The sequence below is a fragment of the Perca flavescens genome, chromosome 10 (assembly GCF_004354835.1).
Source record: "Perca flavescens isolate YP-PL-M2 chromosome 10, PFLA_1.0, whole genome shotgun sequence".
Classification (NCBI taxonomy): Eukaryota; Metazoa; Chordata; class Actinopteri; order Perciformes; family Percidae; genus Perca; species Perca flavescens.
This window is the reverse complement of record NC_041340.1, coordinates 15,323,434-15,350,022: the sequence shown is the minus strand read 5'-3', so window position 1 is coordinate 15,350,022 and position 26,589 is coordinate 15,323,434. Positions and strand designations below refer to the sequence as shown.

The 26,589-nt window shown below is 41.3% G+C and overlaps 1 protein-coding gene and 1 long non-coding RNA gene across 3 annotated transcripts in view; one reads left to right on the top strand and one right to left on the bottom strand.

Annotated features, from left to right (window-relative positions):
- LOC114563217 (uncharacterized) overlaps positions 1 to 26,589 on the bottom strand; it is a 79,121-nt gene that overhangs the window by 29,902 nt on the left and 22,630 nt on the right. The gene's annotated exons all lie outside the window — the stretch shown is intronic.
- On the top strand, positions 1,288 to 4,348 carry zic3 (zic family member 3 heterotaxy 1 (odd-paired homolog, Drosophila)). The gene is made up of 3 exons (XM_028590056.1): positions 1,288 to 2,547; positions 3,345 to 3,508; positions 4,049 to 4,348. The coding sequence occupies exons 1-3, from the start codon at positions 1,557 to 1,559 to the stop codon at positions 4,229 to 4,231; spliced, it is 1,338 nt and encodes a 445-aa protein (XP_028445857.1). The 5' UTR covers positions 1,288 to 1,556; the 3' UTR covers positions 4,232 to 4,348.

The following is a 26,589-nucleotide window of genomic DNA, read 5'->3' as shown; positions in this document are numbered from 1 at the left end:
CACTGGCCAGGTTATGTTCACTTCAAGAAAACTAACTCCCATTCAACCTCCACCGGCTAAATATAATAAACTGTAGATTTACACACTTGACCATGCAGTCCACACAGGCCTGCCTCTGTTACTAACACAGACAGACGACGGATAAGTAAGAAAACTCACCTTTTAAAGCTATAACTCTTTCTCGAGGATATGTTCTGGAGTGAATGCGGTAGGATGAGGGCGAAAACAGAATGAAGGACTGATTTGAAGATTTTTTTTTTTTAGGTCCAGATCCCCTAAAATGAAGAATGTGAGCTCCTTCCTGGGACAGATTGAGGGGGAAAGGATGTGAAAGGCTTGGAGTTAAAAAGCGCCGCTTGAAGCACTCAGCGCGTCTCTGAACTTGATCAGATTGTATGTGTCCTGCAGCGAGTCAGCGCCAGCCCTGTGAAAGTTGCTCAATGGCACGGTTTTTTTGGCTGAGCGAAAAAATCTCAGGATATTACAATTACTGCCATCTTTCTTTCTGTCTTTTATTCCTCCGACTTACACCCTATAGAGCTTTTGCAAAAAAATACCCCCCTCCCCTTTCAAGCGGCTTCAAGAAAGCCACAGTTTGGAACTGTGCCAAGTACATTGAAGTTTTCAGTTAATAAGAGCTAAACTGGTCACATGAAAGAGAAAAAAATAACACATAAGTCAGTGATATAGTATAAACTACGATAGATAGATAGATAGGTAGATAGATAGATAGATCGATAGATAGATAGATAGATAGATAGATAAATAGATAGATAGATATTTTTTTAAATATAAAGGCCCTCTAACAAAAGTTAAACTTGCTTTCAAACTTTGTTGGAGGATTTTTAATATGAAGAAGCTCGCGAACCAAATACATTTTATGTTGCAGAATAACTTCAGAACTGTTTCTGTAAAATAACAATAAATAATAAGTGGAACACTAAAAGTTTGAACGGAATGTGGCTGGCTATAATAGCCTTCACCGATTATTTTTATTTAGAAAACTGCTTGGGAGTCTCTTGAGGTGTAGCTGCATGCGCTACACATCCAGGATCTGCGCTAGAGCCCCGTTATACCTGCAAAATAATGCCTGCAAGAGCCAATCAAATGAAACCAATTGAGACGACCTGCCATCTTCAATACCAAACTGTGCCAATCACCAGAAATCTAGCCAATTAACACCCTCCTTCCCAGTCACGTGTCAGAGGGGTAGCTGAGCGCTCATTGGCTGTCGTAGCACTGCCTCCCGAGTTCATTTATGTTCTGGGAGTGAGTGATTGACTTTATCAGTCCAAGGACATCATCCGCCTGGAAAGGGGGGGAAGTTTGATCCTCTTTCTCACGGATCGCAGTCAACGGGAGTTTTTTTTTCTCCCAACTCTTTTACGCATAGGATTTTCCCCTGTTTTGGCTCCGTTTGGTTTTTTTTAAATTTTAGGATTTGTCGCAAAACGTTGTAAATCTCGGCGCGGTGTCTGCAGCTTGTGCGCTCCGCTACACTGGATTTTAATTTTATTTTCTGTTTTCTTCCCGTCTCCTAAGTTTGCTTCAAGCTCATGACTATGCTTCTTGATAGCGGTCCGCAGTTTGCATCGTTAGGAGTGGGGGGTTTCGGGACACCACGGCACCACGATATCGGGAACAGAGACCCGGGTCTGGGACTGAATCCCTTCACCGATTCCTCCCACTCCGCAGCTTTCAAAATCAGCCCCGTGTCTCACGATATCGCCTCCAGCCAGACATCAGCGTTCACCCCGCAAGCCACTGGATATGCAGCTGCCCTGGGACACACTCACGGCGGGCAGGTGGGCTCGTACGGTGGAGGAGCGTTCAATTCAACACGGGACTTTCTCTTCCGTAACCGGGGTGTCGGTGAGTCCGCAGCGCCTGGCGCCCAGCATGGGATCTTTGCAGCTTCGGCGGGGAGCCTCCACGGGCCGCCCGGGATCGGCGATAACCCCGGACATCTGTTGTTTCCAGGACTCCACGACCAGGGGGTGAGCCACACTTCACCGAGTGGACATGTAGTTAACAGCCAAATGCATCTTGGCTTACGCGGGGACATTTTCGGAAGACCTGATCCCTACCGTCCGGTCGCGAGCCCTCGGACGGACCCCTACGGAGCTCAGCTCCACAACTACGGCCACCCTATCAACATGAACATGGGGATGAATGTGCCGACACACCACGGCCCAGGAGCCTTCTTTAGATACATGAGGCAACCGATTAAACAAGAATTATCCTGCAAATGGATAGACGAGAACCAGATGAACAGACCCAAAAAGACTTGTGACAGGACTTTCAGCACCATGCACGAGATGGTCACTCATGTGTCCATGGAGCACGTCGGCGGCCCCGAGCAGAGCAACCACATCTGCTTTTGGGAGGACTGCCCGAGAGAAGGGAAATCTTTTAAGGCCAAGTACAAACTCGTCAACCACATCCGTGTGCACACGGGCGAAAAACCGTTCCCATGCCCGTTCCCCGGATGTGGGAAAATATTCGCCAGATCGGAAAATTTGAAAATCCACAAAAGAACACATACAGGTAGGCACCGAAAACATCATGGCACGGCGTGTGTTAAATAACATCATAAAAGTAAAGCTATATTCTGAATAGAAATGGTTATGTCTTGTTTCAGAGTAGCCTACAAGAGTGTATTTTTGTTTATTGTTGTTTACAAGAACCGTCTGAGAACTTGTGCCCACATAAATCATGTTAAACAATTCCTAGATTGTCATCAGTGCAGTTTATTCTGAATTATTTCTAAATACAGTGATAAATTAGTGTTTGCTCAATAATGCAGTTCATGTAGTTCTGTTATGCAACTCTGTGTGTTAACCCTCATTAATTCTTGTAGCTTACATGCTAAGAAGTTGTGTGCGATTCAGACAGATACTTTACATATAGGCCAACTTGTTACAAGTTTGAGTGCTTTAGCTGTATGAGGCTATTAAGGTAGACATGTGCTTTCTGATCGTCATATACAAGTAGCCCATAATGAATCCGTTTCTGGCTGTGTTTATAATTCTGGCCCTTGTTCAGCTATCATATAGCGCAGAGCGTGCCCTGTTGATTCAGTGTTTACTATAGTATACGAGCAGACGCACAGAACAGGGCAGTAGTAGCATGAAGGAGTAGGCCTCTTGAATAAATAAAGCCTGACAGAGCAGAGCGTAGTAGTGGAGCTGTATCCATGTCGCCTCGAAAATGTAGGTTACTCTTGTTATATAATAGGCTGCAGACAGTTTACATCTCTGTGCTTCGCGTTTACAGGTTGTGTCAATGGGAGTTTGTTTGTGTGGGCCATTGGGGTAATTCATGGTATGTATTTAATCCTGCAGGTGAGAAGCCGTTTAAGTGTGAATTTGATGGCTGTGACAGACGCTTCGCCAACAGCAGCGACAGGAAAAAGCACATGCATGTGCACACATCAGACAAGCCATACATCTGCAAAGTGTGCGACAAGTCATACACACACCCCAGCTCTCTCAGGAAACACATGAAGGTAATTAACGTCTTCATTACTCCTTAAACACATTAACACACACACACACTCTACCCCCACCCCCTCCTCCACTGCCACAGACAGGGACTATCACAACTTCAGGCATTTCTTAAGATGTTCCAGCAGTGTTATACTGCACTCAAGCAACATTTAAAATGTAATTTAGTCTATTCGTGAAACTTAAACTCTCAATTTAAACAATTCATCATAGCTTGTGGATATTCCACGTCTGTCACTCTTTGATACTACAGCTTTAAGCCTATTTTTGTCTTATTTAAAAAAAAAATGAACCTGGTTTAAAGAAAACTGTTTACATGTTACCTCATCATTGACATTTGTTTTTTAAATAACATAGCAAAACTACATTTTAAGATACAAATTAATGGCGTTTGTTTACTTTTATAGTAACTATAAAATCCATAGTTAATCCGCATTTAAGTTCAACACCCTTCTACCGAGCCACTTTAAATGTAGTTACAGGGCATCCATGAATATTATACGTCAGTCTCAGCAACTCATTTTTTTTTTTTTTTTTTGCAGGTACATGAGTCTCAAGGATCTGAATCGTCTCCAGCAGCAAGCTCTGGATACGAGTCGTCCACACCGCCAGTGCTGGTCTCAAACAGCACTGAAGACCCGACAAAAACACCGCCGTTAGCCGTACAAAACACGTCCGGCCACAGCGAAGGACTGGCACCCAACTTTAATGAATGGTACGTTTGAAGTCAGAGGAACAAACCTCACAATGTGGACCAAGGAGTTAAGGATAAAAACCTTAAAAACTATTCCTGTTCTCTTCACACACACACACTCACAGAGAGAGAGAGACACACACACACACACACACACACACACACACACACACACAAACACAGACACACACACGCTGTCAGACACACACGGATGGGATTGGGACAACAACTACAACAGGAGATGAGAGCAAAAGCCAGCACCAAGCAGGCCACATCCGTTCTCAGGATCACGAAATTTGACTTTTACTCCGCATTTTTGAGAAAATAAAAATAAAATCACGAATAAATAAAGCGTAATACTTTCTCAGTATAAAAAAATGTTTTTTTTATCTTTTAGTTTACAGAAAAAAAATGTTTTATTTTTCATTTTATGTATTTTCTCAAATTTTTATTTAAAAAAAAAGAATAAAAAGGAAGATTATTTCACGCTGTTTTTATATGACGGTGATGCGCTATTGTCGCCTCTTCAATTGATTGTTGGAACTTCAAACAGTCTTAAGAAACGTGCCAAAGTCTTTGTCATGAACTTGAACACAGAAAAAAAAAAACTAAATAAATATTATACTCGTGAATGTATTTCCTTGTTTGATGGGGTCGAATCTATTGTCAACGTCCGTTTTCAGGTGGAGAAATGTGGTATTAGGTTACGATTGTTACCGTTGAATATAACGTTGCCTTTTGTTAATACCGTTGTAAATACATATCCATGATGCCATATTTATCAATTTGTAATTTAATTATGGGTATAAGTTCTGAAACTTAAATGATATTTATGGAAATGTTTTCTAACAAGAGCTGTACAGTTTTGGTCATAACCAGCTTAACATTGAACAAATTATAAACTCTAAAGCTCCAACATCTCGATTGTATCCTTCTGTTTTTTTTTTTAACCAATAGGCCTATATGTGTCTTATTTGGATCGAAGAAATCATCTATATGAATATTATGGACTTGTCTATATATAATGCAGATATTTCCGTCACTTTTATTTTCTTTATGAGACCATTGACATGTAAATCATTGACTTTGTAGGACTGAGTTCAGTTGAGCTGAGAAGCTATAAAACGGTTCTGTTGATATCTTTATTTTTGGTTCAATTTAAACTTTTTTTGTGTGTTTTACTTTTATAGAATCAGAAATAGATGTCAATTCGTAGCATAAACTCAGTATTGGAGTGGAGGGGGGGGAGGGAAGAAAAAATCAGCCTATTGCACTCCTATACAGGTCTTAGACGAGTGTGCGAAGTTCATGATTTCCAAATCAAGGAGACAGCATTTTGAGTATTTCAAATTCGGGTCAAGCACCCAAATATATACGCCTGTGTGGCACTCTTTATAGTTCCAGCTATGTCTTTGTGCAAGTATGTTTAAATGTGTGCATCGGCAACAATGGAACTGTCACAACACAGTATCTTCAAAAATAAAAAGTTTTTTTGTCTGTCAGCTTGCATTGTTTTAAATGTAATTCTTCTGTGAAACTAAGCGTGTTATTTGTTGTGGTGTTGCATATAGAGCAGTTTGTGAATAACTTGTCAAGATGACATTTTTTTGTGTTTAACAAAATTTAATGGAAGGAATTCTAGATCTATGTGGGTTGGGGGGAGAATAGTTCAGTGGCAAAAATAGTTACAGCATTGCATTGTAACCTATTCTCAAGAATTAAATATGCATAGACAAAGTATATTGTACTCATATGAGAACAATTTCAGACCACCAGCACTACTTTTAAAATAAAATGTAAAAAAAAAAAACGGTACCTCGTGACAGTGATATATGAAATAAGTTTATTTAAATAATTTAAGGAATATATGTTTTATATGCTATTTTCTATACCTTAATTTAAATGAAGTACTTTTTCTTATTCCCACCACCTTTCTGCCCCATGTCCTGAGGTCAGCGAAAAATATCTGATGTATAAAAACAGCTAGAATGTGATGTTGTAACACTTTCTGGGAGAAATGGGTCACACTCCAAGTTATTCCTGAAGAGCAAAAATGTTTTACTGATGAACTGTGTCACTGTGCCACATTGAGGCAAACCATGTTACAACAGCAGGCCTATGCGTTAGCCTATTTAGCTACCAGAGGCAAAGGGTCCTTGTACTTTTTAGGCTACTGTATGTTGGTTGATTTGTTTTACCAACTATTTATGAAGAAATGTGAACGGAAATTTTGACTGAAATTAAAAAAAACATTGTGAAAAGCGACTTTCAGACTGCGACGTTGATTATTACCACCATGTTGTTCTGCTCCCTGCATCTTTACGCATGAAGCCGACACTGTTTGCCATGATGTTTGTATCAGACTAGTAGGAGTCATTTGAACTTGACACTGATTAAGGCGCCATCTTAGTATCTTGGCTATGTGTGTGTGTATGTGTGCCTGTGAATGGGAATATTGGGGGGTTAGTTAGAAAACCACTTATTGGCACAGAGTACAGGGTTTAGATGGGATGTGGGTTATCCGTCTATGACTGCAACAGTTGCAAATGCAAAGTTTTATTATTTTATTTTATTAAATGAAAACTTACAAATAATAATCCTAATGTGCAAACTGGAAGGCGGGCAACCGAGGACACTGTGTGACCGTGAAAGTGGAGTGGTATGTTGCCAAAAGTGGAGCTGCCTCAGCGTCTCCCGATTAACAAGGAACCGCTTCGTAAACACAACCAAAGGAGTTACCACACATCAATGGGCGCCATAATAAGCATTTAAACGGCAAAACATCAGCGCATTTACAGGGTCTGCATAAGTAATAGCACACAGTGTAATTTACCTAACGTTTTATAAAGCTACAACTGTTTGAATGCAGGAAAAACAACAAAAGCACACTGTAAAATTTGTAAGACTGCTGTAAAGAGAAGACTTCAATGATTTATTTCTCTAAAAACAGAGGATTTTTACACCAACATCGCGGATTTTTAACCCCCTCCCTCCTCCCATCCTTCAACTATAGAAAGATTTGGAATATTGATTCAAATTCTGTTTTTGATTTTTGCGCAAGCGCAATCTTTGCATTCCGTTTGATTTTATTTATGTTTTACCCGCTCCTCCCTCCCCCTCTTCCCCATCGCACCCTCCTCCCCGTCTCGTCTAGTCGCACATTTCAAGTTCCCCTCTCAGACACCGTGACGTCAAATAACCGAGACCCGGCTTCCTCCGAAACACGACGGGCTCACATGGAGGCTGCATTTTTACGCATGCATCTGGGATGTGCTAAACCGAAAGGTGCCTGAGCCGCTCTGACCTGATAATCATAAAGGAAAAAAGCAACATATGATAATGAAATAAATAAAACGTTAACATTTTTACATCCTAACACTGATCATATCACGTTCATTTGAAACCGGGTGCAGCAGCTATGGGCTAATGCTGCAAATACAACATGTGTGCTCGGATTTTTACGTACCGGGAACAGCCCGTGTTATTGCTCATGCGTGTGTGCTTTATGATGATGCCCAATACAAATCATCGTTTCCAGATTATATGAGAAACCAGAGCAGCCGATTCAATCCAGAAGACAGAGAAAAAAACATGAAAGGCTCCTTTCTGCTGGATTCTCAATGGATTAGAAAGCAGTGACGGTCACGTGGATGCAGTTGGGTAAAGACTGGCTGTATCACACAGCAGAGCACTACTGCCTCTGAATTACGTTAGCGCTCATTCATCTCAATTTATATTATGGATTGCTATACTGGGCTGTGGTGTGTGAACACGGAGGATGGCAGCGTGCCTCTAATCTCTCTCTGTCTATAGGGTTGGTTTATAGTATACGAAGGAGGAAGGGAGCGGAGGCTGCTGGGTGGGGGGGATAGGACTGAGTTGTACTTCTGGTTCGCGCCTGTAGCTGAAGTTTGATATCGGATTGATTGGTCAAACCCAACCCCTTCTAACTTCATTCGTCTTCTCAGTCGCAGATTATTTGCTGGCTCAGAGCGTGCTCTTAAGAGGATAAACCGACACAAGCAGATCCTCAGCGCCCTTTGTCACGCAACGGAGGCTGTGATTTTAATGAACCAATCGGCTAACGTATCACTCAATAATTTGAGTAATAATCAAACGCAACATGCATAGACTGTATCCACCTTTTTAACCCCTACGTATAAATTATATATTTTTTCTTCATTAGAGGCTTTTACATGGCACTATTAAAGCATTACAGCAAGGGGACGGTGTAGGGTGCAGTTTAGCTCGAGGGCATTTTAGCAGGGCACTTGGCCCTTAATCGCAATAGGAGACATTTTGGATATGGGACGGCCGTTACGCAGCAGCACTTGGCCAAACTCTGCTGTCCGCAACACACCAGGATGCTCAGATTCCCTCCCATCACTGCTCTGAATAGACACGATGCTGCCAAAACTGAATCATCATGAATTAATTCAGTCATCTGAGAATGTGACAGTGTGTGAAGTGCAGGGTTTATCTTTCCACATATGGCAACAGAACAAGTTAACGTAGTGGATTACTGCAGATATGTATGGCAGTCGTTTCGTTAATCAAGACATTAAGCCTGCACGGGTAACTACATTTTGTCACTAAACGCACCATGACAATTAGATTGAAGTGAGATGGATTTGTAACATCATAAGGGGAAAAATATGGTTTGATAAACAAATAATTGCATAAGAGCTAACATACATCTGATGATTGCTTAAACGAGGGCTTCCATTTGCGCGGAAGTGGATGCCAATTATCGATGCTTATTTCACCTCCAGCAGGCTGTTGAATATGCATTCACAAAGTACCTTAATCCACGGTGTGTCTTTATATTTTAACGTGTTGCATGGCTTTTGTGATGCAAACTGATTAGCACAATGGCTTTGTCTTTGAGTTCAATTATTCTTCAATTGACTGCTAGAGACATTTACATATACCCATCGTACTGTATACTGTAGCCTGCAGGCACTTCTGCTGACGAGGAAATGAGTGAAAGTACAGAGTCGGCCAATTGAGAAACATTATACAATAATATTAAGTCACTCAATGAGTTCAGTTCCTCGAGCATTCATACTCTACTTTCACAGAAGTAAACCTGATAACAATGTCTAATAAATTAACAGATTAATAACATGTAAGCCTATTGATTCTGTTACCATAGATAGTGGCAAAATGTGCAAAATAAAATAAAAAAATATATAATTTACAGCTCACAAAACATCCACCTCCCATGTGATAGGCTATTTCTATTCTGCTATGTGCTGAAAGACAAACTATTAGTAGGATGTCCAACAGGAGACATCGCTAATTCCCCAACATCTGGCGGGGTGTCAGAAACTTGATGAATTCCTTATCAGAGCAGGCGCAGGAATCAACGCTAATAGGTCCCCGGAGTGAAGGCTCCTGCAAACGCTCATTCAGCAAAGCAGATGTTCGGCAATTGAGCTTTGCGTTTGTCTTTTGACAGATATATTTTCAACACTTTGAGAGGTGGTAAATGGGTACATGAGCAATTGACATCCTTTTAATGGGCCGTTGCTCTGCCCTGAACGCTGCTGGTAGTGATGCTTCCCACAAATCCGGCGCAGTAACAAGAAGTCCCCCTGAGAATGAAGACTAGTTTTATGAATCATTGAACTGCAGGTTATTGGAAAAGGGGTGATGTGTTGAGGTTTTAATTGTTAAACAACGAGTACCCGAAACCACCATCCTGTGTAATTAAATCTGTAATTAAAGCCATAGCACAACTGCTTCTTTCGCTTGTATATCAGCTGCGGAGTCAACAAAATGTTTTTGTTTCAGATTGCATGAATGGCGTGATTCGGCACTTGAAGCAAACTTTTCACCTGAGAGCCGCCCTCGTCCCGGGACAGCCTCCACCTCACAAGACGGGTTCCCCCCTGAGGGGACGGACAGCAGCGCTCACATATTCATCAGCCTTTCAAAATAAAGGGGACAATGCTCGTTAATGTCCCATTTTCTAGAGACAATGAATTAGAATTGGAAAGTGCCTTTCCATTATTTAAAGACTTCATTCATCGCTTCTGTTGGCGATTTATCCGCGCACGCGCAGTGCTCGGAGTTCTGCAAAACTCCAGGTTGGCTACTGCAACATCTGGGAATGGAAGGGACACGTAGGCCTATGTGTTTTGATATCAAGATATACATGCTCGCACAAAAGATATTTCTTGCGGTATACGGAGGTAGGTGGGTGGTTGGATAGATCGAGTGCATGAATGAACAAGCAGTAAATAAATAAACCGTCTTTAGCATTTGTTCCTTGACAAAAATAAAAATATGTCACTACTACGACACAGCGTGAAACAAAAGTAGCCCATATCTCTTGCACAATTCCAATTTGTGCCCCAGAAATGCCAATCAAAGCGGGGAAAGGCGAGCTCTGGTTGCATAATGTTTGCGCAATCTTTAATCCGTTATGGATATGCATGAGGCAGGGATAGCACTATGAATAACAATCCGCTTGATCCTGCCGCCTCAGAACGTGCGCGCGCGATTCCTTGCACCACACACAGAAAAAAACAAGAAAACCAACGTCCGTCCGTCCCCCCCCCCATAACTCTTCATTCAGGCAGGTGGTGGGGGGCTGCCCCCGCATAGACTTAGTTTACAGCTTTATTTATTTATATGGACCTAGCTTATCTATTTACTTAATTATTTATTTATAGAAATAGAATATAGTACACATTTCAACTGTGTGATGTAAATGTATGGAACACATCATGGTAAGAAAAAAAGGGTCACACTGATAAAATGGTCTTTCAACCAGAAGGCATACATTAGCAACACATATATGATTAGATCACTTTTGTTATGATTATTTACAAACCTTTTTTATTTACCTCTTAATCACTCTCTCAATCCCCTCCATAGATTCAACTTTACTGGCTGTAAGCCACCTTCATCAACACTGCAGTCATTATTTCCCAAAAGATGAACAGTTCTGAAAGATGAACAGACCTGTTATGATTCAGACTAACATGGTGCTATATTGGCACCTTCTGTGAGACTAAATATTCTTCATCACAGCATGCATGATAAACTTTTTCAAGTGCTGCCTTGTGCAAAACATTGCTGCAGACACACTTCTTGCACAGCAGTTGCTCACCAGAATGTAAAAAACAAATTAAGGATGGTCAAAGTAAAATGATGCCCATGCATCTCTATTTTCAAATACATATGTGAAAAACAGAAATAAAATAAAACAAGTTTTGTTATTAGACAAGGATGTCACTTATAGAGGACATCAGTGCTGGTGTCATACTTGTGTCACTTTGAGCTTGAAAATACATATCAAACATAATTAAAATCAAGTGACACTGAAAAGAAATGCATGAAAAAGTTTCTTTAAAAATGGTCTTTTGTTTTCCACGTGTTTTTTTAAAGGGCAGTTCACTGAATAAATATCTCCAGGGTCCTTTAAAAACTTAAAGAATCACAAAAAAAGGAACAATTTCTTTGTAAAACAAAGTATGGTCCTTTGTGCAATTTCAGAATCTTACAAAGGGATTACCAAAGCTAGGAGCTACTTAAGAAATATTTCTGTGTGAACATCTGCGGTATATGGCCACAGGCTTTGTGGATGACTATGAGTTAAGAGAGGAAGCATGACACATACAGGAGCCTGAATCCACCACAACAACAACAATACAGCCTGGATCGTAATGCCCCAGCCCTTGTTGTACTGCATGAAGAGGGCTGATCCTGCCATAAGGTGTGTTTGGATAACTAGGCCTTACAGGAAAGGACCAGGTTCGTGGATGAGAGGTGGGGGGTTCTGCTGCTAAAGGAGAGTGATATTCAACAGCTGTGTTATACAGGTTTTCAACAGCCATAATAAAAAGTGTTAGACATAGCACCAGTTATTTTCTTCCCACTTTTCCACTAATCTAGACTTGACTCTCCCACTGAGCATTTTGGCCCAAACAGTACACCGGTGGCTCATATTTTCACAGCATTAGACATACTATTATTCTGTGGTTTTGGGGTATTTTCAAGGTTCTGTTTTCAACTAGACCAACAGAGCAGAGTCAAGGACATTTTTTCCCCGATCAACAATCACTTCCATCATGATGGGAATCAATACAGCATGATTGCACATCTTCAACTTTGTCCTATACTCATTGGACGGTACAAATGTTGTTTTTTCTATTAATGGTCTCCATCCTAGGACAATAACAGGCGAGCAGGGTTTGGAGAGGGAGGAGGAGGTGTAGGAGGAGAAAAAGGAAACAGGTAGGAGGGCCTGGTGAAGGGAGGGGGGGTTTGGGAAAGCCAGGTGCAGGCGATTGCCAAAGCGACCTCATGCCAGGATAATGCATGGGGCCATAGGTGTCCTCCAAGCCAATCCCAACCCTCATGCTGATATCTTTTCAATGCCTGTGGGACAATCTCTACAATAATTGCTTTTCCTGTTTCAATTCTGCTCTAAGGGCCAGTAACAAAAGAAAAGGGACTTTGTTTCTCACAACCATTGCAAAAGTGCATGGTGTATAGTAGTTGGAGCCATTCTTAGTCACCACATAGCGTAAGCAGTGGTTTGGGATTTTAGATAACACCACAAAAAGAATGTGCTTTCATAGTTTGTACATGGCCATGTGATTGGCAGATCTCTCCGTAATATATTGCACATTTTCCTTCAGGAGACCTTTGGACGTTGTAACTAATCTCCTGTTTGTTAAAAAGTAACATAGCTAAATATTTTCATTTGCATCTCTGAGACACCCTATCCATCCTCTGCTTTGAAGACCGATGACATATTTCTCCCCAGATGAAGGGAGTGAAGCTCAGCGGGCCTGGTAGAAACCTGAAACCTCTCTCCACAGTTTTTCACAGTTCCCCCAAAATGTCCTAAGTCAATGGAAAGTTTGACTTGTTGCTCTGACAATAAGAGTCATTTTCAAAAAAGTTTTTGTTATGTTTTTTTTCTTCTTCTAAATAAGCTATTCCACCTTTTTTCATTTCTATAGGTACCCATCTGCCTAACTTCTGGTAAATATATTTACTGATAAAAATATTATTATATAGGTCTATACTAATCACACTATACAACTTCGTCCATATAAATACTTCTAGTATTAGTCCTAAGTGTATTAGAATATTATCAATCTCTTCAATTCTTATTTAGGTTATTATTATTATATTTAAATCAGATGGTTTGTAAAATTCCGTTGACTTCAACTTTATTTTTCATGCTTGTTAATTTAATGGGTCGATGTCGCGCATTTAAAGTTAAAAGAAACCTACAAGGCCTGGATTATCCCGCTGCAGTAACTTTCCTCTAACCGCCTTGCACAACTCAAAAGAACAGAAAATAATAAACGTGCGCACGTCTAATTATTAGCGACCCACTTGTCTTGTCCTTGAAAAGATTTGGGCGTAATGAAGTCAAGGAAACCGAGTTCAATCAAAACAGGGTAGATTTCTGTAGAGGGGAATTCTTTAAGTAGCGGTGCAACGGTGAGGAAAACCTTCTCATTAAAAGGACCTGTTAAATAAGGAAACGAAATTCACTCGACTTTTCTCAGGACAAAAATAATATCAAAGCCACTATCAACTCTTTAATTTGTATGAGTAGACTTATTGTTTTTGTTCTGTAAAGAATCGTCTCAGCGCGATGCTTTCATTCTCTGCTGCACAAAAGAGGCAAATAAAGATAACGTAATTTAGATAGATACATAAAACAAAAGGGTGAGGGGATATAACTCAAGCTGTGTGTGTGTGTGTGTGTGTGTGTGTGTGTGTGTGTAGGTCAGGATACAGTTTAATACTGAGAAACGTTACCACGCAGGCAGTTTGTTTTCATTCTAGCGGAGCATAAATTATGTAGAACCTCGGCTGTCTGTCACTTACAGTGAAAATGCCTTCGTTCATGTATTAGAAATGAAGCTGGTGGAAGCTGTTGTAAAAGGTGATATTATAAGACGTGACTTTGAGAACTGGCTCAACCTTCAACGACCAAGTTCACACCTTGAGAAGAAATGGAGAACATGGCCTCTAAAAATAAAAACTATATATATATATATATATATATATATATATATATATATATATATATATATATTAGTATTTTTATTTTTAGAGGCCATGTTCTCCATTTCTTCTCATATATATATATATAAATTATAAGTGGAGGGGAAAACTTACTTGGCAGTTTTTGAGAGAGCTGATTTTAAAATAGATCAGTGCATCGTTTCAGTAGTAAAATGACTCCAAATGTGCAGGTTTATGAAGTGGAGTAAAATCTGTGTAGAGCTCAATTTCAATTCCAGCGTTTTACAGTCAAGTTTATGTGGTAGAGCTCACCCCTCACTGCGTGATACTTTTGATATTCTGTTGAAATTGGCAACAGTGTGCCAGTCCAGTACCTAGTTTAATTTACCTTGTCTTGGGAATGATTTTTCTGTATTACCTAAATAAGGTGAAATCTGGGGCATGCAGACTCTCTACTGCTTGTCAGAATCAGTGGAGTGTGAAATTGCAACACCAGACAGCCAGGATAATAGCTCAGAAGGGGGCTAATGCCCCTGCTACATTCACAGAACATTTTTATAATGACTGAATTAAAAGGGGGGAAAGTATAGATTTTATGCTGTCTGTTTTTTCCATTTATTCCTGTCTGTAGGTGCATTTGTCCTGTTAGGATTTAGCAGAGAAAAAAAGATTTAGATCCAAAATGCTATTTGTAAAATGGAATTAACCTGTGCAATCCAGTGCAGCACAGTCTGGCCTTTCCAGGCTCTCATTTGGGCCCTTTAGGACCCTCCTCTCTCACCACTCTCAGGACCAGTTGGAACAATATAATATTATTGAGGGCTGTTTCTGCTCCATCATCCCAGTCCCACATACATGGCCACAGAGAGGGCACACATTCACTTTCAAACTCTTTCAAACCTCTTCCTTCTCGGTCAGTCCTTGTAACACATGCACAGACACACACACACTTGTACTCCAACACGCACATAAATTACATGGGGATTATTGAGACATGGTTCTGTTTTGCGAGGGATGACACCAGCAGGGCCTGATTTTTCAGGCTTTACCATACCTAAATTCGGTTGGTAATTTGTCTGCTTTTAGATCATTCCAAATAGCCCCCCAAATCCCTGCAACTCACCATTTAACACTCCCACTAGTGCTAAACCTAATCTTTCCTCTGACTGGGGTCACCATTCTGGTGGTCTTAGCTTTCCAGCCACTGGCACCAAGCACCAACTTCTACCAACTCAGTCAACAGCCTGTCTCACATCAAAGCACACATCTGACACAAGAAGTACTCTTTTTTTATTTTTTTATTATTATTATTATTTTTTTTTTTTACCATACATCTATTAACAAGACAGGGTGAAGCAGCATCAATAGGTGCTGGAAACGCAACAATCAGGTAAATTAAGTGTTAGGGTATATCACATATTTCACCACAAACTAATAGTAAAAGAATAATAAATGCTAAAAGCCGGTCTAGGATTTGCTTAATCAAAAGCATGAAAGAAGAAAAACTTTGGAAAATCAAAACCATGTTGATCGACTATTGGGTAAACAGAACACCTGCTCATACACTCATAGTAAAGTCAAAGTAATGCTTCTTTTAAGGATGTTGTTCTGGTGATATAAAAATGTTCCCGATAATCCTGGCTTGTTCTCAGACTCAGAACCTCGGGAAATCTGTTTAAATAAGCATGTTTTCATGTACTCTCAAGCCCATAAACTAAACCCAAACCTCTTCATTAAGAAGATATAGTGTTTTTAGATTGTTTTGATGTGGTCGAGGAGCAGACGGACCATTGGCTAAGTATGGAAAGAGCAGACAGACAGACAGTCCAAGCGGTTTAGCCTTGTTTAAAATTATTAATCCACTTCTAATTCCAGCTGGCCCCCTGGCAGCATAGAACCCTATCAAAAAAATCTGCGCTTCCATTGTGAGGCCTGGCAGAAGGAGACTGGGCGTATTTTTTCTGCTCCAATCAGTTTCTAGAGGTTGGGCGATTAAAAAAAAGAATCCCAAACCCCCCCTTCCTCGCACAGCGGGAGAATAACGGAATCATTAATTCCCCATTAATTTCTGAAAAAAAAACTGAAATGTCGACTCGATGTAGTCACAAAATAAAAAGACAGGAGCGACAAGTGCTTTTGGTTGACCAGAATGTGTTGAAAGGCAACATTCCCAAACTCTACATATCCGTTTGGGGAGAAAAACAGCGTAATGTGATGTTTAACATTCAGTTTAACTAGAAAACAGAAAATACAGTCTGTAAAAGTCCCAGTTATGGATGCACAGGAACACAACTTATGGTCCTGTCCAATTTCATAAAAGGTGATCTCTTTTTGAGTGTTGGGATACTTTTTGTTCTTCAGTGTTTTACCAACGCTCATCAAGTAGATTTTTTTGGAAAATGCATTTAAAAACATACTCGGTGTTGAAGCTTGAGGCTGATGCATAAAGATACATCAGGTCATTATGTGTAGTTGCACAAGTTTGGAAGTTAGATGTCAAACTTAGTAAACAATCACACTTCAAACATACACCCACAAACAAATCCAGTTTTTCAGAGGGTAGACAAAATAATGTATACAAGATCTTTAACTCTGAATTAACTATATAATAGCACACACAACGGAACCACATTCAGCTGCTTGTTGGTTGCCAGCAATTGAAACTCCTCAATCTATATTATTGAAACTAGAAGATAGTTACAGCTCGTGTTTCTCACATCAGTGCAGTTTGTCTGTGTTTGTTATATGATTTTGGTGACCAATTCTCACATTCAGTAAAATGTTTTGCAGTTTTGTAACTAATTCACTTGCACGTATGGGCACAGAGGATTCAAAGTTTTGTAAGTTGTCTCATATCATTTTGAAATCTCAAAAATTAAAGTGCTAATGGCCAGACTTTTTATTTGACATATAACAATGTTATTCGATGACAGGTTTACATTATTTTGTGCAAGCTGTTCATAAATACAAGGATGTTCCAGGCTGCCAACCTTACATACAGCAGGGTGGCAGGCAGGGGGGATGGGGGGGAGAAATGTCAAATCTTAAAAGGGGACAAAGAGGTGGTACTCCATCTCTCCCAATGTAAACAACATACAGCAAGCACACTGATGCACGAGCACCCAGCGAGAGGATTTTGATTAGGAAGCATGGCTGGGCCCCCAAGTGTGGGCCCCTATCATCACCCTTTCATGAACACACACACACACACACACACACACACACACACAACACACACACACACACACACACACACACACACACACACACACACACACACACACACACACACGCTCTCTCTCATGGGGCCATTATAGCTGTCTCTGCTTAGAGTGACAGCCTTTCATATCTGTCTGTCTCCAAGCCAAGTGCTTATCATCTATGCACCCAACCATTAGGAAATGTCACAAACACACAAGCTGACGCATATACATACATGCAAGTACACACACATGCACATAAACACACACACTTTTCTTTCAGGAAATGAGGTCCAATTAGATGTAATCAAGGGCGGATAAGTAAAAAGCATTTAAAAAAAAATTCAATGCTTTTAATTTTTATAAATTGATTTTTCCACTTTTTTTTTTTCTCTCTCTCTCTCTCTCTCTCTCCCTCGCTTGCTCACCCTCCTTCTCTCTCCATCTCTCAGGGTGACTTTTGAGCACTCTGAGATTGACAGAACAAAAGAGATTGTTGTGGAGATACTAATTATTTAATGAATTCTTTATTTATTTTAAAAGTTCCCTGGGTGGCGAAGTGCCCAGACTGTTACAGTAGATGGAAAATTACAGGCTGGAAGACAGTGAACACAGTGACACATGAACAGAGGCAGAGGGGCAGGGGGTGGGCCGTGCCATCCAAACATGCCCATGCCCTTAAAAAGCCATGGCAACATCCCCCACCCCCCCAAATCCGATCCCCATCAACCCCTCCCACCCTCCATTTGCCACATTCCATTTTAACAAAACTGCCATATTAATCATGTGTGCTCACTTCAAATCCAGCTTCAGTGTTTAGTTGTTTTTTTTCCAATTTTTCAGAAACAATCGTTAAAACGACAACAAATGATTGTCGTTTTATTTTGTCGTTTCGAATTTACCTCAGTAAGGGGCAGCATGTCCACTACAATGAATGAAAACCACTAAAATATCAAAATAATGTCCACTTCCCCCCAAAACCAATAAGTAGGGCATGGGGAGAGTGGGCCACTAAAGACCGGGTCATTATTGATTTGACAAGTGAGTGAATAATTCATCTCTAGTGGCAGGCATCAGCTGGGACGGCCGTTTCTCGACTACTACTGTTACTATGAGAGACGTATCCCAAATCTGACCTTTCCTCCAGGTCTCCCACCAGTCTGTTATGTAGTCTAGCACTCTGATACTGTAAATCCCGTGTCCCACCTCTGTCGGCCTTCCTCACTCTATGGGAACTCCTCTTATGGTCTTTGGTAATCATTCCAAATGTTCCATTCAATCCCAGATTTTGTATGATTTCCTCAGCCAAGTGCTGCTTAATTTACGATCATTTCCAGCTTCCCTGTAGCTCTTGGCCAGCGGGACACAAGGACAGCTTTATGCATGGGTTTAATTCACACACTCATTGGCACCGGCCCCAGCAACTGCCTGCTATACAGAAATACTGATTTACACACTACCTCAGCAATAGAAGATACAAGAAAACAGATTTTGATTTTTTCAGTTTTGATTGGCTGAGTCATGTTTGAAGCTGTTGCCTGCCAACACAGATGTGACTGCTAAGCTGTTAATGTAAATCAGACATCCCCATTTGTGCCAGTACTATACTGCTTGGCACATGAATAACTGCTAGTTAGTCAGCCGTTACGACATGCACAGTAGTGCAAATCTGCTATAAGTCAATCTTGTTAGTGCTAACAAAAACACAAGGGAGATGAAAAACAGCCCTTGTGGTGGTAACCTCACTGAAAGGTCGTAGGCTGATTCTAGGATTTAACTCACTAATGCCCAGTGACCATCTGAGACTAACAAATCACTGGCCCAGCCATGACTTCAGTTCTCCTTCTTGATTTCTTTAAACAAGTATCACTCAAACACAGGCATTGGTTTTATTCATACATTGGCAGTCTCACAGGTTATTCCAGTAAAATCTGAATGGCATCAATTCTTTGCCACACACGCACCGTGTGAGAAAATGACTATGAGCTGAGCAACCCTGAACCTATCCACATCTGTACACAATAAAAAAAGAGCTCCTGCAATTTCTTCTACAATAAAGGAACCGTCGTGCTCTTGAATAGAGCTCTCGGGGTGTGTTGAGCGCAGAAAGGCAGAGTTAGTTTCAATCTGTACGCGGACTACCTGCTGAGTTACCAGATCCCCAGCGAGTGTGAAGTCAAGCAGACTGCTTCTGACTCACGCTGCCTGCCACCACCTCCACGCTGCATCATGATTTATTCCCTGACAGCAAGACATTGGGACTGTAAGATTAAGACACGTTCTGCAAGATGCCTGACACTGATCACCTGGTGGAGAAAAACATGTAAGACAAGCAATTAAGCGTGCGCACACACACACACACACACACACACACACACACACACACACACACACACACAACACACACACACACACACACACACACACACACACACACACACACACACACACACACACACACACACACACACACAAACTGCTTGTGCTTATTCAGATTTAGCTACATTTATTTGTGTAGAGTACTGTATATGCACACACCAGCATGCACACACAGCCTGCATGTCAGTAGGTCAAGGCACCACAAAGAGTGTCAGAGCAGGCTAAAAGATGAGTTATGTGCTTGAGCTGTCTGTGACCTTTGCCGTTTGTCCATATGATATCACTCAGAGAAGAGGAAACCATGGGACGCCTTAGTCCCAGTCCTGCAACTCTCGACCTGCATACCAGAAACAGACTATCTGCATTTTGGGAGCACATGCAGACAGTATAGTCTAAGGAGTTTAGACTATCTCAAGGAGTATAGTTCTAATTTATTTTGCCATAAAGTCTATTAGAGAGCAGATGTGTAGCTTGAAAAGTCTTTTTTTTCTGTCTTTCTTCCTTCTATCTACGTCTCCCTGCTCACTTACACACACACACACACACACACACACACACACACACACACACACACACACACACACACACACACACACACACACACACACACACACACACACACACACACACACACACACACACACACACACACACAAACACACACACACACACACACAACTCCAAGTTTCCATTCATGCTTCTCATTACCACGGCATGTCGGTATTTTATGAGGTCGTGTAAACCGCTGAATTACTGCACTTTAAAATGCATCCTGACAATATTATGCGACCATGTTGATGGAAAGGCCTTTCATTGCTGGAGCGAGGACCTAAAATGGTGGACGACAAAAGAGCATGACTTGTTAATTATTTTTAACTGCCGGATAAAAATGATTATTAAGTAAGGCAGGATACACAAATGGCCGAGGCCACATCATAAAGTGACCTCCCGTCTTTGGAGGAAAACTAACTTCAGTTTTAGTAGTTTTTCTTGTTTGTTTAGAGAGAAGCAAAACAAATATATTTGGGCTTCAAGAATGCATACCAGATTTTTCAATCTCGTGTCCATTATTTATAGATCATAAAATGAAGGAGAAAAAATGGTATATAAAATGGTAATGAAAAATGCATTACATCAAGTTGACATAATTGTTTTTCAATTTATTCTGACATGTTATTAATTACAGCAATAAGTTAAATTATTCATCCCAATTGTCTTTTCAATTTAATAGACAAGCATTTAATTAAGTGCTTCCAAGAAATATAAGCGTGTGTGTGTGTGTGTGTGCATGCTCCAACCACAGCCAGAACAGTTTCGATGCTACTGATTTTTTTTCTTGCATAAATGCACACTGATCAAAAGACATTTTTACAAATAGTTGTCACCATCTCAAGTCAAAAGACATTAACTCTGACCATTTTCAAATGCAAAAATGCAGATATTCATTAACATCTACCACACTACTGCTCACTAACAAACTGTGTCTCACTCACACTTACTCACCCTCGACTACATGTATAATGCTCATATGCTCTATTTGACCAGTGCTATCATCAAAGCCGATTCCAATCTCTTTAGTATGCCCTGGGGTTTTTGTGTGTGTGTGTGTGTGTGTGTGTGTGTGTGTGTGTGTGTGTGTGTGTACATAAATGTGCGTATGTCAATGTGTATGTTTGTATGCGTACATTTGCATTCCTGCTTGCAGTGCACGCATGTGCTTGTGCACAAGTGTGTGCACATATGTTCCGTGAGCGTCTCTCAGAGAGCCACAGTGGCAGTATAGCTGAGGCAGGAGCAAGCTGTTGGTCGGCAGAGTGGTGACAATAAAAGGTGGCAGACCAGTCAAAACAAGCCCTGTTCTTCCAGGCAGGGCCAAAGTGCTGCTGAAGAGGTTCTTTTGAGGCACCCTAAATGTGGTAAAGTGATCTCCTCCTCAAATGGGACACTCCAAGAGGCCATCCCTGACAACCAGAGCAAAGCAAACTCCCTCCCCTCTCCCTCGGCCTTGTCACTTTCCATCTAAACCCCTTGGCCCGGATATCCCCCAACATGGCAGACTTCTACGTCTGTAGAGAAAAAATTATACTTTTATCAACATTAACTGTTAGACAAGTTCTTATCTTTATCTGTATCTATGTAACATCACCCTGTTTGTTTATGTATCCATTTGGATACAACACTTGTATACGTTCAAAATAATTGTCTTTTGTTGAGATATTCTGAATGCAGCCGAATTTATTTTTGGCTGATTGACAACACCTTTCTCTCACCTTTATATCTGCCATTGCTCTCAATATCTTAGCAGCTATTTCAGTGCTCAGTATTACAGTGCTCAGAACACGACAGCAGACCCCAGTTGGCGTCCTGACAATTTGGCCGACAATACCAGCAGACTTAGCACTCACTTTTTACAAGGCTGCCTCAAATTGCTTCTCTTTTTCTCTCTCTGCGGCACTCGCAAAAAAAGAGACTTTATTGGAGGCTGTAGCCAGATATTGTCGGTAATAAGTATGGTTGCCATGATCCAAATAAATAATCACCATCAAAGGGAATAATCTGAAACACAGATTTGACCATTCTGGCTAATGCTTCCAAAGAGGAATGGAACTTTGGGCTCAACTTAAATGAAAAGGGGGTTTCTTTTCTTCTTCTCACCCTATTCTAACTCTTCCTTTTTTCCCCTCTTTACTTCTTCTTGTCTGTTGAAACATGTGGTCAGCTGTTATGCTTCCATGTGGTCAGATGATCAAAGCTGGGGAGCAGCAGTAATTGTCCCCCGCTGAAGCCCTGCCCCGGCTGGGATCAGGATCCCAGCAGGTGGGGGGGACAGCCATGAGAACGGAGGGAGAGGGTGGAGGAACGCAAGAGGCCCTGCCTGGCAGAAATAAAGACTTCCTAAGGGCTGCTCTCTGACAACAGAGCCCCAAAGGGAGAGTGAAAAATGAAGCCTCCACACATTTGGAGGGGTTTTCACTCAGGGAAAGGGGCCGCCATCGGGGTGAACATTAGAGAGAGAGGGCAAGATGGAAAGCATAAGAGAATAGGATTATAATATTTGCTCAGAGCGAAGAGGAACAATTGTGCGCCCATTTCACAGTGTCCTTAGAACTGAGCCTGTGTCGAATCCAAGAAGGGATTTTTTTTCTTTCTTTTTGATGGTTCATGAAATATGGATGCTGTTTATTTCACCTGCTAACCCTGACTTCTCTAGTCAAACACCTTCCACTGGCAAACATTATCACTGGCAAAAAAAAGAAGAAAAACTACAGAAATAATCCTGGCAGCCTTTCTTGTAGAACACACAAATACACAAGCCGCTGACATGGACGTAAACACAAGAAGTCCACTCTTTCCCCTCACAAGCAAGCCAACAAACACATTATTACCATACACAAACAAACACACACACACACACAGAGGAGGGGGAAAGACCACGCATACCTCGCCTGTCAGTGTTTACCTGAAGACCAGAGGGAGCTGTGAAAGCTCACAAGTCGGGCTACTTTGCATGTACGTGGGAGCCCGCAAAACACTTCTCACTGCTGTCCGTCATTTTGATTGCCCAGCACGACTCCTCCGCCCCAAACCTCCCAACACCCCCACCTCGCTTCCACACACACCCCCCCACACTGGCCAGATGGCTTTTTTTTTTAACTGTCTGTGGGCTCTTGCACCTCTGCTCTACCACACTAAATCCCAGAGATGGCTGGGTGGAGTGGAGGGTTTGGGAGCTCTGCTTGGACAAATGGTTCGGAGGTAGCAGAGCACATAAAACGGATTAAGAGGAGTCTTTTCACAGATACTTCAAAACTATTTTGGCGCTGAGCCATGGACCCCCCCTCAATACTCCCCCTCGATAGGAGGAAAAATCAGACACCCACAAAGAAATTTTCAGAGCATACAGACCTTGTCTTTGGGGGATCTCAGATGAAACGATTGTTCATGTGCTGCATTATATGTAGATCAGAAATACTATACAGCAATCTGTTCAGAACTATATATGAAGCTATAATAGAGGTCCCTATATTATTTGTATGTGCATTATTGCTGCAGCCCTTCAAAAGAGAGGATTTCTAAATATTGTATTAATCGAATACCGAGTCAGAATAAAGAATCTTGTACGCCGGATGCTATTGCATTTGCTAGTGCTCCAGAATTGAATAAAATATTACGACCATGGCATAATGCAATAGCAGAAGACCCTCAGCCTCATAATTCAGCCCATTAGTCCTCTTCCATTTTGCATTATGGTAAGAATGATGGCATTTATTTAAGTAAGTGTAAGTGTTTTTATGCCCTTTGAGTAGAAATATAAAGCCACTGATGATGGAAAAAAGTAAATGCACATGTCTACAGAGCAGAATGACTCACGTGAATGCACGTCTATATATAAAGACTGTCTGATATTGATTGAATGCTTTCAATTTTCTCACTGGAGTTTAAACCGTTTTTATCCTTAAAATACAGTAACTTTGAAGCATACTTTAAACCATTTGAACTCTAAAGTGCAATACAACCACAGTCAGAACACAGTTCATCAATAGAAAGTAATATGAAGGAAAGCCAAATGTCACCTCTTGGCTCTATCCAGCCAAAGGTTAGATTCTTGACTCCCTGCTGTCTCCTGTCATTAGGTTGCTTGGCAACGGGCTACAAGCTATAATTAGCTTAGCAAAATTAAGATTTCCATTTTGTTAACACAAAAACGCTTATCTGAAAAGTGTCACATGTTCACTGAAAGAGATTCCAAAGGCATGCATTGAAATATGCAAGAATATTTTTTTTGAAGACTTGGCATGCTACAACTGTCGCTACTGAGTGAGATGTACAAGTGCAGCTGTTGTAGCATACTTAATGAAAAATCATAAGATGGGGCATGATATCACCCTGTGAGCATCTGTCAAGTGTTATTGTCATATGTTCGTATAGCATACTAATTTCGAAACAGTCTAACAGTCCCTCCATCCCTTCATCCTCTTCCTTATGCCTGCATACCTGCTGCAAGGAAAATCCCTCCAGGAGCAATAAACCGTTTATTTCTCCATACGCTTCTTGTATGCATCCACTCACACTTTCATAAAGCCACAGGCCAGAAGTTGGGTGCTTTTGTTCAATGTGCCTTAAAGCACTGATTTCAATCAATTCTAGCTCTGTCAGCCCTGCAAGTAAACAAAGCAGAAACGTTAACACCATCAATGCCGAGCCACTGAACCGCACTTAACCTTGCTTCCTGGCTATGGTATAGCCAGCACATCAACCCTTCGTCTATAATCTATCCATCCATCATTTCATCCATCAACGTACCAGTACATCCCACAACCAACACCCATCCGCCAGACTTCTAGTTATGACTTAAAGCAGAGGGCCGCGACACCAGCTCCTGTTGACGTGTTACCAGGCATCAACAACAGGGCCAGGATCACTCAATTAGCAGGGGTGACAAAAGACTCAGCAGGATCCAGCCCAGCACGCCCCCAGCCTTGACAGAACATCAGCCACCACAAGCAGGGGCCTGCTGCCACCAACCTGTGTCTATGAGTTGTTAGTTATCATAGATGTGTAACTAATACCAGTGCTTTTCTGGCTACTGAATGTTGATGTTTTGTGTCAATACTCAATCTTGAAGATGTCTCCTTTATGAATAATCCATCCAGTCAACTCCATAAACACCACTTAGATCATCGTAAGAAAAAAAGGCTCAATTAAAATCCTGAAAAATGCAATTATCTTAGATTCAGCAGCTTTTAAAGGTCCCATGACATGGTGCTCTTTAGATGCTTTTATATAGACCTTAGTGGTCCCCTAATACCGTATCTGATGCTGGTGCAGAATTACAGCCAATAGAGCCAGTCCCACAATGAGCTTTCCTTAGTATGTGCCATTTCTGTGTCTGTAGCTATTGAGGAGGAGAGAGCAACTGCCACTTTGCTTGTTTGCAAGCCATGATGTCTCTCTTTTTCTCATGGGTGGGCTAAATTCTCTGGGCGGCCAAAGCAGAGAAAGGGGAGGTAACCTTGCTCCTTATGACCTCATAAGGAGCAAGATTCCAGATCGGCCCATCTGAGCTTTCATTTTCTCAAAGGCAGAGCAGGATACCCAGGGCTTGGTTTACACCTATCACCATTTCTAGCCACTGGGGGACCATAGGCAGGCTGGGGGAACGCATATTAATATTAAAAAACCTCATAAAGTGAAATTTTCATGCCATGGGACCTTTAAATTATTCATTTATTGTATAGTGTGGCGTTTAACAAAAATGTATAAATCTAAAAACTGGATGTTTTTGAGTGGCTTTTATCATTGGATTCAAGTTTGCTTGGTTGCTATGGAGATGGTATAGTAGGGCAACCATGCCTCCTAAAAAAATACATTTATGTGGTACTTACTTGTTTTGCCAAATATGATTTTGAGGGAAATGTAACTGCTGCTAATATGTTGCAACCTAGTCTCATGGCAGTTTGTGAAATGGTCACGTTATTTAATCTATTGATACGTGTTCATGGGGACGTTTTTGTCGTTTTTTCACAAAAATGTAAACAAATGTATTTAAATGGGAAGCATATGTCGTGGTCACAGCACGACTACGGTAGCAAGTAGTATGAAATGCTGAAAATCCACGTAAGGAGGTTTGTTGGGGTGGTAGATGGGTCAAACAATTCCAGACTTTCACCCCGGACGCCGGGGATCATGACCCGCGTGTGGCGTTTTGTTTCCCGTTAACTGTCCCGTTATTGTCGCGCGTCCTCCGTGGCCGTGTCCCAGTGTGTGAGGCGTCCTCCCCTGCGGCTGTTTCCCTGTGTGTGAG